Below are 14,039 nucleotides of genomic sequence, written 5' to 3'. Positions count from 1 at the left end.
CCCCCACCACTGTATTTTATATTTTCCTTTCGTATCTTACAATGGGAAGGAAATGTTTTATTTAACGACGCACTCAACACATTTTATTTACGATTATGTGGCGTCGGACATATGATTAAGGACCAAATATTGAGAAAGGAAACCCGCTGTCGCCACTTCATGGGCTACCCTTTCCGATTAGCAGCAAGGGATCTTTTACATGCACCATCCAACAGACAGGATAGCACATACCACAGCCTTTGATATACTAGTCGTGGTGCACTGGCTGGAACGAAAAATAGCCCAGTGGGCCCTCCGACAGGGATCGATTCCACACCGACAGCGCATCAAGCGAGCGCTTTACCACTGGGCTACGTCCCGCCCCTCTTACAATGGTAGTAAATAAACTCAGGACAGTCCCTTTAATTAATTCAGGAGTCTCGATACACTATGCGGCCCTGTGAAACTTTGAGTGATATCTTAATTGTTTTGGGTTTTTTAATTATTATTAAAGTTACATATCAGAAGCGGATCTAGGTGGGGCAGGGGCCCGGGCCACCCTAAATTTTGCGACAGTTATAATTTTATCATATATTAATTTTTACATTTTTTTTACGAACCCCCTACAAACCTCCCCCAGAGTTCCCTCGGCATTGCGCCTCTCATGTCATTGGGGCCCCCTAAATGGATTTTGTGGATCCGCCACTGCATATATTTGGACAATCTTTTATTATAAAAATAATCTTGAAATTTATTCATAGACAACTAAATGCGCACGCAGAGATAGAGAGAGAGAGAGAGAGAGAGAGAGAGAGAGAGAGAGAGAGAGAGAGAGAGAGAGAGAGAGAGAGAGAGAGAGAGAGAGAGAGCGAGAGCTGTGTACACGGTGTAAAAACTCTACACGGTATAAGTCACCGAAGTCGAACAAAAATAAGGGAAGTAACTGAATCATTCAGTGAATCGTAGTTAAAATTATGGCGGCAAAACGTGTAAACATCGTCGTTGCTGCTTGCAATAACCAAGGAATAGGCATAGATGGGCGCATTCCTTGGCGTCTGAAAAAGGACATGGCGATGTTTAGAAGAATTACATCATCTACGAACGACAACAAGCAAAATGCTGTCATCATGGGCCGAAAAACGTGGCACTCAATTCCGGAAAAGTTCCGACCTTTACCGAACCGATTTAACATTGTTTTGAGTAACTCAATGAAGGAATCCCCGATCGGCGTGCACTTGGTGAGAAGTTTCCAAGAGGCGATGGATTTGGTAAACAATGGAGAGCTCTCCGATCGCGTGGAATCCATTTTTGTGATCGGTGGATATTCCGTCTATAGAGAAGCAATGGCGTGGCCTAGCTGCAGGGTTTATTTGACCCGGGTGTTGGCAGATTTTCATTGCGATACCTTTATGCCGGACATAAGCGCCGAATCTTTCAGAAAGACTGATAACCCAAAGTGGCTGCCAGACACAGAGCAAGAAGAAGGATCCATCAAATTCAGTTACGAAGTGTACGATAAACACTAAAAAAACACTGCATTAACAAACAATGTGTAGTAATTATGACTGATGATAGATTTGTATAATATACATGTATGTATCTAAATGTTGCATTTATTTGTTAAATCTATAGTCAGTTGAGGTATGTTTATCGGCTTAACATTAGACTGTTCGTACCTTTATAATTTACCATTTCATGAAAGTTAACAAATCTTGAAATCATATAGTTCGTTTTTTGTGTTTTTTTCGTTTTTAACTAGATATTAAATATGCTCGTTCCTCTACAGCCTCTGTAGATTATATATGTGTGTCTAAAATTAAAATTTGTTTTATAATTTTAACGTAATCTTTGAAGAAACCCACCACCTTAAACCTTTTGTTTTCCATTAGTAGTCACTTTTTATATGCACTTTCCCATAGACACCGACAGAACAGCACATACCACGGCCTTTGATATACCAGTCATGGGGAAAACCAGAGTTATTGTAGGCAGTGGCGTAGCCTTTAATCTAGGGTAGAAGTTAAGGAATATTCCTATTGGCCAGGGAGACTTGAAGACTACACAGTTTTTAGTCCCTCATTGGTTGGAACTACGTGACTGATAGCTCAGCATTTGTGAAAGATCCTTTGAAAAAGCATACACTAGTGCGACAGTGTAATAATCACAATGCATGCCTATATAAGAGGAGGCGGAGGGGGCACAATGCAGATTGTGTGTTTATATATATATATATATATATATATATATATATATATATATATATATATATATATATATATATATTTCGTCCTCGGGTGTGGCCTGCTGGAAATAAAGGTAGCGCGTGGTGACGAAAAATGGCTTTAATATGCAATTTTCAGCGAGCAGGGCAGCAGATACCACAGCCTTTAATATAGCAGTGGAATGAAATTGGAGAAAAAAAAAAAAGTTCTCTGAGGTATAGTTTCTACAGATTATAGCATTTTGAATTGTCTGCTCTACCATACCAGTGACTGAAATAAGACTGTTTTTCTCTCTCTTTTTTTTGGTTGTTCTACCGGTGCCAACTATTACTTTTATACTTAAAATGTGTGTTATACAATGTACGTAGATTGGAATTAATTATTTACGTTAGTGCTTACATTCATTTACGTTTCAAGCAGTGAAGACTGCTGATGGAGTTTAAGGTGGTAAATGGGGAGAGGGAGAAACAGGGGGAGACCGGTTTATACCACGATATACTAGACGTGTAGCATTGTTCAAATGCAGGGGCGAGACGTAGCCCAGTGGTAAGACGCTAGCTCGATGCGCGGTCGGTGTGGGATCGATTCCCGTCGGTGGGCCCATTGGGCTATTTCTCGTTCCAGCCAATGCACCACGACTGGTATATGAAAGACCGTGGTATGTACTACCCTGTCTGTAGGATGGTGCATATCAGTGGCGTAGGAAGGTGCCAAAAAGTGGGGTGCACACTTTTATATTTACACACAATTACACTATTAGAAAGCAAAATATCTGAAAAGTGGAGTGCACATGCCCTCTCCCCCGCTTCCTACGCCAGTACATATAAAATATTCCTTGCTGCTAATCGAAAAGAGTAGCCCATGAAGTGGCGACAGCGGGTTTCCTCTCTCAATATCTGTATGGTCTTTAACCATATGTCTGACGCAATATAACCGAAAATAAAATGTGTTGAGTGCGTTGTTAAATAAAACATTTCTGCATTGTTCAAATGTAAGTGGCTTACACATTTAAATTTAATTCTTCCCATCAACCATGTGAAAAACTAGCGGCTGAGAACTCTTGAGTTGGGGGCGGTACTGGGACAAGAGGTCATTCAACTCCAGCTTTACAATCGATGTCAATTCGGGGGAGTCAAATGACTGCTTCATTTTAAATTCCCATGAAGCAGTCTACTGTTATGTGTTATATGACATGATTGCATAGGCGTACGGGCTCCCATTTGTTTGGGGGGTTTTTGTAAGTGGGCAGGCTAATTTTTGCCCGAATTAAATGAAAATGCCCGAATCAGGATAACAACATTTATTTACTGCCAAACAGTTATATTACGCATTTTTACAATGGATTACAACTAATATTGTTGTTAGAATGATAGGAATACATGGTTTTTCAGGGAAGCTAATTTTGCCCGAATATCTCTATCGTTTTTGCATGAATTTAAGGATTTTCTCCAGCACCAGGGGGCGGGGGTGGGGGAGAGGGGAGCAGTCTCGTACGCGTATTCATGATTGTGTATATAGGTTATAACTTATTAAAAGACAACTAGTATGCACACTTAACAGAGAGGGATTCATCTTAAGGGACAACGAACAGAGTTTCAAAAATTAATATACATGTAGAGTTTGTTTTATTCAATAAAACCACTAGAACACATTCATTCATTTATTAATCACTGACTATTGGATGTCAATGGTGACATGTAGTCAGAGGAAACCCGTTATATTTTGCATTAGCAGTAAGAAATCTTTCGTATGCACTTTATCACAGACAGAACAGCACATACTACGATATTTGGAAGCACTGGTTAGGACCGGAGAAAACATAGAAGAGATCCACCAAAAGGATTCGATCCAAAGTACACTAACATACATTACACATACAACAGATATTACCTAGCCGATCACGATATTATACCCTCACCACCGAGAAAAACATGAATTTATAAAAAAATTAAAAAAGAAGTTTGTTTTATTTAACGACTCCACTAGAGAACATTAATTTATGAATCATCGGCTAATGTGTGTCAAACATTTGGTAATTTTGACATAGTCTTAGAGAGGAAACCCGCACAAAGTTTTCATTAGTAGCAAGGGATCATTTATATGCATGATCCCATAAACAGGATAACACATACCACGGCCTTTTATATACCAGTCGTGATGCATTGACTGGAACGAGAAATATCCCAATAATGGGCTCTTAGACCGACCGCGCAACAAGCGAACCCTAAATACACGCTAAATACATCTTGCCCCAAAAACATAAATTTATTAAATGCGTTTCGTTAAACATGGGATTTTCGTGGCGCTTCGGAGTTCAAGAGGAGGTGGTGAACATTAATCCCAATGTAAATACATTATATATATAGGCCTAGCTCATTTTAATATTCAGCAATGATGATTCATGTAGCTTTTATGGGCAGTTACTGTAATTCTATGCAACAGTCAAGGTTAAAAGGAAGAATTTAGAAAAAGGACAAATACATTAAATACATAAAATAAAATAAATAAATAAGTATCAATGTTTTTCACCAGTATAATGTTCGTATTACACTACATTAAGCAAACTGGTCCATTTGTTAGGTAATATATATATATTTAGTGTAATTTTTTATAGAAAAAAGCGTTAATATCTCAGTTTTTCCACCGATAGTTGTTCATATAATACATAAGCATACATGTCGAATTATTAGGTAATATAATGTAAATTGTTTTTTTGGGTTTTTTGGGGGGGGGGGGGGGGGGGGGGGGGGGGGTTCTGTTTATACTAAAAAAGCGTCAATGTTTTTCACTGATATAGTGTACATACTCTGCATGTATGCGCACGCTGGTCGAAGTGTTGTGTAATATAATGTAACTACGTTAGGCCAGTGTAATTCTGTTTGACTATATTCTCCCACTAAGTTGTTCCTTCCGCATCGTCTCAAGTCGCATGGAAGTCTGGCAACCGACTTAATTCCCGCCTACTTGACTCTCCTCAGGGCGTGTCTCAAAACAATAAATAATAGAAACAGTTATAATGACTCCACAATCACTATTTTATCATCATAAATTCATTAAGTTTAAAAGAAAGAAAGAAAAAGAAAATAATATCAGAAGGTGGGTGAATGCTTTTCATAGAGAGTTAATTTAACTTTATGTTAAGAAGAAGAAGAAGAAAAGACGAAGAAAAAAACCCTCTAGGAGGTGGGTGCAGGCTTGTCATAGAGAGATAATTCAACTTTAAGTTAAAAAGAAAAAAAGAAAGAAAGAAAGAAAGAAAGGAAGAAAGGAAAGGAAGAAGGAAAGAAAGAAGAAAGAAAGGAAGAAGGAAAGAAAGAAGAAAGAAAGAAAGGAAAGAAAACCTTCAGGAGGTGGATACAAGACTTTCAAAGAAAGAAAATGAAACTAAAAAGACACGTACAATATGGAAATGTAGGCCTTCACTCATGTACATAAATGTAGGCCTTCACTCATGTACATAAATGTAGGCCTACACTCATGTACATAAATGTAGGCATACACCCATGTACATAAATGTAGGCCTACACTCATGTACATAAATGTAGGCCTACACTCATGTACATAAATGTAGGTCTACACTCATGTACATAAATATAGGCATACACTCATGTACATAAATGTAGGCCTTCACTCATGTACATAAATGTAGGCCTACACTCATGTACATAAATGTAGGCCTACACTCATGTACCTAAATGTAGGCCTACACTCATGTACATAAATGTAGGCCTACACTCATGTACATAAATGTAGGCATTCACTCATGTACATAAATGTAGGCCTACACTCATGTACATAAATGTAGGTCTACACTCATGTACATAAATATAGGCATACACTCATGTACATAAATGTAGGCATACACTCATGTACATAAATGTAGGCATACACCCATGTACATAAATGTAGGCATACACTCATGTACATATCTAGCCGACGAAGATATTACCCACTCATCCACACCCTTGACCCAGAAATCTGGAATTTCGGGACACTTCAAAGTTTGGGGATGCATATATACACTAAACACCCCCAGTACCACCGCCCTGGATTCATTTCTGCCTTTTGTTTTGAAAACTGCGAACTTCTTACGTAGCACATAATCAAATGTATTGATATAAGACGTTGGGTATATCGTGTATTTGTCCGATACAACAAGTCGCGATTAAAAAAACGTAGGCGTGGGGGAAGTCAGTATCTTAAACTGTCTTTGGGCTTGAGACATGGCTCAAATGACATTTCTAGTTCCATCCAGCCCATGTTCATTAATTGTTACCAGCAATACTAGTAAACAATTTCGATAGTCGTCAAGATACAAGCAACTGGGTTGGAGTGGGGCGGAGGTAATTATATATTAATTCGACCTCACGATGAGCCAATGCATAATCTTCAGACATGTGGAGAAGGAGAGGTGGGGTGTACGACCTCCATTTTCTTAAAAACAAATTCATTCCGGAGTAATTGTGTTTCCTGTCATACATATACCGCAAGTTAATGAACTCGTGTGTTTTGATACGACCAATTAATCTTGCCAGCTGATCGTATCTGTCATACGCATAGCTCTGATGAAATCTGTTAACAATCCACAATTATAAAGTGTCATTAGTACTTCTTATATAGTCAATTCTTGTAGGCTTCAACAGCTCGTTCGATGTAAATGTTTGTGCATATTGGTATATCAATAGGATTTTGTGTCAAAACTCTTTTAATGTCTTGGTATACACTTTCATGGATTGGATATGTGCATTGAGGTCTTCAAGAAAAGAGGGCTAAGTGATCTTAATTCTGATACCTATCGGATTAAAACTACTGTTTGAATCGTGCTAAATGTGTGTTCAGTGGGCATATTGATACTAATTAGTTGTACTGGTATGAACATCTGTATTGTTTTCTTAAAAGAAGGATCAACATATCTCAGAAACCAGTGATTAACGGATTTTAAAGTACTTTTTGACGGCACTGTACACAATGTGTTTTCATTGAACGTTCCTCATTTTCAGTAACGCGATTCAGTAGGGATATTAACGAATCTTTGAAAAACGTGTCTTTTCTTTGAACTTGTACCAGTTCTCTTTACTGAATCAAATAGGCTTATATGCCGTTTTGATCGCTGTAAAAGTTAATTTAATCTTGAATACATCTAAATGTTGCACTGTGCTTTTGTGTTGTTCTGTGAGCTTGACATAATTATACAGAACTGCGTATAATACATATTTATGTCTTTAGGACGTTTGATGTAATCCTTGATGTTATGTGGCTATTGACAGTTTATAATATTTATTCGTTATACAGGACTGGATATTACATAGTAATTTGCTTTTAAAACGAAAGCTAAATACTCTTTTTAAAATGTGTCTGCTGAGATAATTGTGGTGTTTTTGGTGAAGAAACCCCCCCACAAATATATTTATTAGTTATACAGTATTGCATAAAAATATTCTTATTTTAAAAGCTCTAGAGGATCTTTAAAGGGTATTTTTCAGTGAATGTGTATATCTATTTGTTAAACAAGATTTGGATATAATGGGGTTTTTGTGGTCTTGAAAAGAATTGATAAAGGATCTTGAACACTTTTCTCATTCTAGTAATTTGGTCTTGAAAAGACCCGATAAAGAATTCTCAAGACATTTTTTATTTAATTCAGTTTCATTGGTCTTGGATATAACATATCTTGTGATCTTGAAAAGACCCTATACGTGCTCCTTGAAACATCTTTCACTGAGTTCAATTCTTGCTCCACATCGTCTTTTTAAAAATGAAGCCAAGTGACAGCCTTTCCATGGCTATGTTTACACTATTCAGCGTCTGCACGTTGCCGAGACTGTCTGCAGACAATTTCTGCTCCAGGAGAGTGAGCTACAAGTTCTACACAAAGTGTTCGGACTGCGTCCTCATCGAGAACGTCGATTGTCCAAGAGGAAGCAAGAAGCTGACGTCGGGGAGCGGTCTGGCGGACTGTACGTTTATTGGTATCCCTTCAGAATCACAGTTCAAGATCAAGATGTCCGGATGCCGTCACCAGTGTTACCGCGAGGCTGTCAACAAGCGCTGCTGTGAGGGATACTGGGGTCCGCAGTGTCTGGGTCTGTTACCTACAACATATCTTTGTATTGTTTACCTAATCAATTCCCATAATCAAAATTCATATCTATGCACAAAGCAGAGTCAAAAGGTGTTTAAGACATATATCTTGTGTAGTGTCTGGGTTTGTTACTTAAAACATAATATCTTTTATATTGTTTACCTAATCGGTTCCCATATTCAAAATTCGTATCTCTGCACAAAGCAGTCAAAAGGTGTTTAAGACATCTCTCTTGTGCAGAGATACGTATATTTCTTGTGCAGTGTTTGGGTCTGTTACCTAAGACATCTCACTTTTTAATTGTTTAATTAATTAGAACCGTTACCATAATAAAAAAAACAGTGCTGTGCATTGTATTCCCTCATGACGTACAGCATAAGTTGTTATTTAAAATCAAATTCACTTTTTTTTTTTCAATTATGCTTGCAGTTTGTCCAGGTGGCGCTAACACGTCTTGTAGTAATCACGGGATTTGCAGCCAAGGGATCGATGGCCTCGGATTCTGCGACTGTGACGTAAGCACAAGGAATAAGATAAAAAGGCTCATATAGACTGGATGCGGCGCGTTTGTGCAGTCCGACTGTTGCATCTGAGGCGTCTACGGCTTGTTGTGTTTTGGGCATATATACCATATACGATTATTTCATTGTGGCTGGCCGCTTGCGTTTTGCAGACGTACGAATCGCAAACAATTAGTCTAGACGATGTCATTGTAACTAGTATATCTCTTCTTCTTTTTTTCTTTTTTTTTTTTTTTTAGCCGGTAAATAAAATGTGTTGAGTGCGTCGTTAAATAAAACATTTCATTTCATTTTTAGCCGGACCGCACGCACACACCTCATCCACTCTATATAAGCCTTAAGATTAAAAATGAATCACAATAAAAGTTATATACTTTCACACTGACATCTTAACACTCTGTACTGTAAAACGTATCAACATGTTGGCAATGTTAACGCCATTAAATACATTAACAGATAAATAATAGGGCCCACATGATGTGAATAACGTGATCTTCGTGACTTTGTCCTAGGATTAAATATTTGATAATCCTAATTCATGTTAGTCTGCGTTAACCATCTGTGAAGAGTATGGTTGTTGCAAGCTTATCACAGATACTATATTTATAATGCACGCGATGAGACTGTATCGGCCATAGCTCTTCACCATATCCGTAATCAACCACATGGAACCATACATATTATTCCACAGGAAACCGTGGTAGTTTACATGCATACTGTTTTATATAATATCTTTCCTTCCTGTTACTCACAAGGAAATGTTAGAGACTGCCTTGCGTTTTCTCCTATTGGAACATGCTTACAACTAATAGAGTCTTTCTAATATGCAATGTATTTTCTTGTTTAGAATATCAATGTCTGTATATTCAATGTGTGTTCTGGTCGTTCCATAGGCGTACGGGCTCCCATTTTTGTAGGGGTGTGTGGGGAGGCTGATTTTGCCCGAATTAAACGAAAATGTCCGAATCTGTATAACAGCATTTATTCATATTAGCATTAAAGAAAGAAATGTTTTATTTAATGACGCACTCAGCACATTTTATTTACGGTTATATGACATTAGAAATATGGTTAAGGGCCACACATACCCCTGTATATTGAGAGAGGAAACCCGCTGTCTCCACTTTATGGGCTACTTTTTTCTATTAGCATCAAGGGTTCTTTTATATGCACCATCCCACAGACAGGGTAGTACATATCACAGCCTTTAATATGCCAGTCGTGGTGCATATGCTGGAACGAGAATATTAGCATTACTACCAAACATTTATATATGGTTGCAAACGAATCACTACGCATATTTACATGTATTATAACAAATTGTGAGTGTAGAATTATGGAAATACATGGTAAAAAGGTCTCAGATTAGCACATTTTGCCCGAAATTATCTGATTTTATCTCACGGCAATATTTTTGTATGTACGAAATATAGATCTAGGAAATAAAAATGTTTAAAAAACAGAAGTTTAAGCTGCTATAAACATTAGGACGAATAAAAACACACTGAATATAGAGACACCGATATTTTAAACAAGACAAAGATTAAAAGCATAATTATTTTAGTCGTAAACATCTTATAATGGTAGCAAACTCATGACAGTCCCTTTAAGTTACATCTTGATATTTAAGTGGGGGGAGGGGGCATACGCCTTAGTGGGGGGGGGGGGGTTATATAACATTTTTGGGCCTAAAGTGGAGAGCATACGCCTCCCTTATCGCCATCCCCCGGTTCTAACTAGGCTAAAAAAAAAAAAAAAAATCATTTTTTAAAGCTAAGATGTATTTATATATTTATTGCCCGGTTCTAACTAGGCTAAAATGTTTGTAAAATAAATATTATGTTTTAATATTGCAGCCAGGATTCAATGGTACCATTTGTGAAATGTGCGCAGATTCTACGAAGTACGGCCCCAACTGCACACAAGGTAGCATAAATTATAAATTATTCAGCCAGGGCCGTACGTACCTAGCCTAAAATTATTGCTCAGTGAGAGGCCAGGTGCGGATTCAGGCGTGTACTCAAGGGGCCCGTCCCCCGCCCCTATTTTTGGCAAAACAATGTATATTTCAGAATACATATTATTCCGTTTCCCTGTCAAAGACCTTTAAATTCTATTTTTTTAAAAAAGAAATGGGTTTTGGGCCCCCTGTATTAAAAAACCCTGAATCCGCGACTGGGGGCATTTAAGAAAGATTTAGGACATAGCAACCAGTGGCGGATCCAGAAAATCCATTAAAGGGGGGCGGAATGCCAATGGAACTTTGGGGGAGGTTTGGAGGGGATTGTAAAAAAAGAGAGAAAATTAATATAGGCCTATAATAAAATTATACCTGTCGCAAAATGTAGGGGTGGGGGATGGGGGCAGACCCCTAGATCCACCTCTGGTAATACAATTATAGTCTTCTCCAGCTACAAAAAAGAATACACTTTTAAACAAATACTGCCTTCCCCGCCCCACCTTTTTCTAGGTATGGTTCTGTCAGTTGCATAACTCTTATATCTACCATGTTGTAATTAACAACCCAGTTCATTCCCCACATCATAAATTTGCTTGACTTTGGTCTTTATGTTGTGGTCTTGGATCAGCCAGTACCGGCCTCGGTGGCGTCGTGGTTAAGCCATCAGACATAAGGCTGGTAGGTACTGGGTTCACAGCCCGGTACCTGCTCCCACCCAGAGCGAGTTTTAATGGCTCAGTGGGTAGGTGTAAGACCACTATACCCCCCCCCCCCCCCCCTCTCTCTCTCACTAACCAGTAACAACTAACCCACTATCCTGGACAGACAGCCCAGATAGCTGAGGTGTGTGTTCAGGACAGCGTGTTTGAACCTTAATTGGATATAAGCATGAAAGTAAGTTGAAATGAATGAATGAAAAGCAGCCAGTCGGATAATCTTTAATCGATCTCCAATGTACGTACGTACGTACATGCATGTGTATGTGGGGTATTGCCGTGTGATATCACAAATTAAAGTATTAGTTCCAACGAGTTTGTAAAAACAGTTAAGTACTGCATATAAAAACATAGTCCCTATATAACTCAGGAATTATGTGGTGTCGTGGCATATATGTTTGTGTGTGTGTGGTGGGGGGTGGGGGGGGGGGGGGGGGGGGGGGTTTACTGTTATTACTGTATTCTCTTACACAGTTTGGTGACAAAACAATTATCTAATAATTACGGCATCACACGGGCATATCCCACATATTTTGGTTACCAGAAGAAAGTTGGCCAACTAGACGATTGCATTATTAATTTCCCCGACTCCCGAATTACGATAAGTACGCTCAGATTAACAATTTTATAATGGGTTATACGACGAGAATAGAGTGGTAAGAACGCTCAGACTAACAACTGGACCGTTGTAGAAGTCATCAGAGCAGAATGTTGGCAAACTATCTGCTGGCAGTTGGCAGTCTTACACTAGCATAAGAAACAAAATCTTATATTCGTGTTCGACCAGTGCCATATTTGTCTAGTAATAGTCCTTGTAAGATAAATGATATAGGTCGGCCGCTCATATATAGTGTTTGTGTGTACCCAACTATCTGAATACTAAACTATTTTAAGAACTAATATTATAATGCGAATTTTTGTTTTAGAATGTCTTTGTGTCAATGGAGCTTGTGATGGTGACATCCATGGCAATGGATCATGTGACTGCTATTCAAACTACACTGGAGTTTTCTGTGATGAGCGTAGGTATATTTTAAATTATTACACACCAGTGTAAGATATTGCTCATGTCATGACAATCACTCAATATCTAACTAGTGTAATATTGGCGTGACGTGAGCCTGACGTAGATCACTTGCTGACCCAATTCGTAGACAAATAACATGTAGTAGGTCTCCACATCTGCTTACTTTTGCGTTGCGGCTTGTTTGCAGTTGGTTTGTAATAAATAAAATACTAAACTAACGTGTCTGTCATACCATTTTCATGAAACTCGTGAACAGTGTTGGTATCTGATTCGCTTTCGCTCGTCAGATACCAAAACTGTTCACTCATTTCATAAAAATGGTATGACAGGCAAGCTCGTTTAGTATTCAGTATTTATCCTTAATGGCATTGCAAAGTGACAAACACCCAATGTATTTTTTAAATTAAGAAGGGGCGGGTCAAGGAGGGGATGTTGGGAGTACGCACCGACACTCCCCGAATTTCGAAAAATCCAGTTTGGCAAATTAATACAATGGATTGTCTTCTTTTTTTTTGTCTTTTTTTTAAAGATCTCATGTTAAAAGTTCAGCTCCCTCCACCTCCCCCCCCCCTCCATCTCCATCTCCCACCCTCTTCCGACCCCGATCTACAATATTTAATAGTGCTTGACTGACAGTGTACGTTGAAGCACAGCAAGGTGCTTCCGTTGGCACAATGGGCATTGCTATTATGAAGTCTATAGTCCGTCCCATCAACCTATACAAATGTTTTTTGTCAATAATTTTGGTTTGATGTAAAAAGATACGTAAAAATGTTGTGGAAATGACACCAAAAAAAAAGATTTTTTTTTAGAAAACAGTCGGCACAGAAATAAATAACTTGTTGAACTTGTAGTAAATTCCATAGTGGGAAGGACATTAGATTCAAAGATAATATAAATATTACCATTCTATTACCACAATCTGACTTATGTATATATGTGGTAACAATAAAAGCAAAATCGTAATTTCGGGTTTATCGTTGCTATTTTATTTTTTTGTGTGTGTTTTATTTTTATTTTTAGTTATTTCTGGTTGTGAAAATGTGACGTGTCAAAATAATTCACGGTGTCAAGAGATTGACGGAAACACAACCTGCATTTGTGAGGCAGGTTATGAGAGCAGTGAAAATGGAAGTTGTATTCGTAAGAAAAATACATTTTTAAAAACCTTTTAGTAGTAAAAGTTGTCTTCTGTGGCAGACCGTTTTTACTCTTTTAACGCATTCCATTTATGCGTAGTACAAATATTTTATTTACAAACATATTTTATAATAAACATATTTACATACATGTATAATTCAAATATTTAATTTGTCCATTTGTGATACAAATATCTTATTTATCCTTGTGTAATGCAAATATTTTATTTGTCTATGTGTAATCTAAATTATTTATCTGTTAGACATATTTTATTTGTTCATTTATAATTTAATTTCTTTTTATTTATCCTTATGTTACTCATTTAGCTGCAATACAAATATATTTGTATCACAAACATTTGATACATGTATATGCATGTAGAGTACAAATAT

General features: G+C 37.8%; 2 protein-coding genes across 2 annotated transcripts in view; both read left to right on the top strand.

Annotated features, from left to right (window-relative positions):
* The first annotated feature begins 923 nt into the window (after positions 1-923).
* On the top strand, positions 924-1,758 carry LOC121392703 (dihydrofolate reductase-like). The gene has a single exon (XM_041523810.1). It carries the CDS (start codon positions 954-956, stop codon positions 1,503-1,505), a length of 552 nt encoding a protein of 183 aa, XP_041379744.1. The 5' UTR covers positions 924-953; the 3' UTR covers positions 1,506-1,758.
* An 8,908-nt stretch (positions 1,759-10,666) lies between these two features.
* LOC121368841 (stabilin-2-like) overlaps positions 10,667-14,039 on the top strand; it is a 138,038-nt gene continuing 134,665 nt past the window's right edge. Inside the window, exons 1-3 of the mRNA XM_041493589.1 lie at positions 10,667-10,730; positions 12,407-12,502; positions 13,531-13,650. Coding sequence (XP_041349523.1) covers positions 10,688-10,730; positions 12,407-12,502; positions 13,531-13,650 — 259 coding nt within the window. The 5' untranslated portion in view covers positions 10,667-10,687. The remainder of the gene's footprint in view (positions 10,731-12,406; positions 12,503-13,530; positions 13,651-14,039) is intronic.

This window comes from Gigantopelta aegis, chromosome 3, assembly GCF_016097555.1.
Source record: "Gigantopelta aegis isolate Gae_Host chromosome 3, Gae_host_genome, whole genome shotgun sequence".
Lineage (NCBI taxonomy): Eukaryota > Metazoa > Mollusca > Gastropoda > Neomphalida > Peltospiridae > Gigantopelta > Gigantopelta aegis.
Note: the sequence above shows the minus strand (reverse complement) of the source record. Positions and strands in the feature narration are given on the sequence as shown.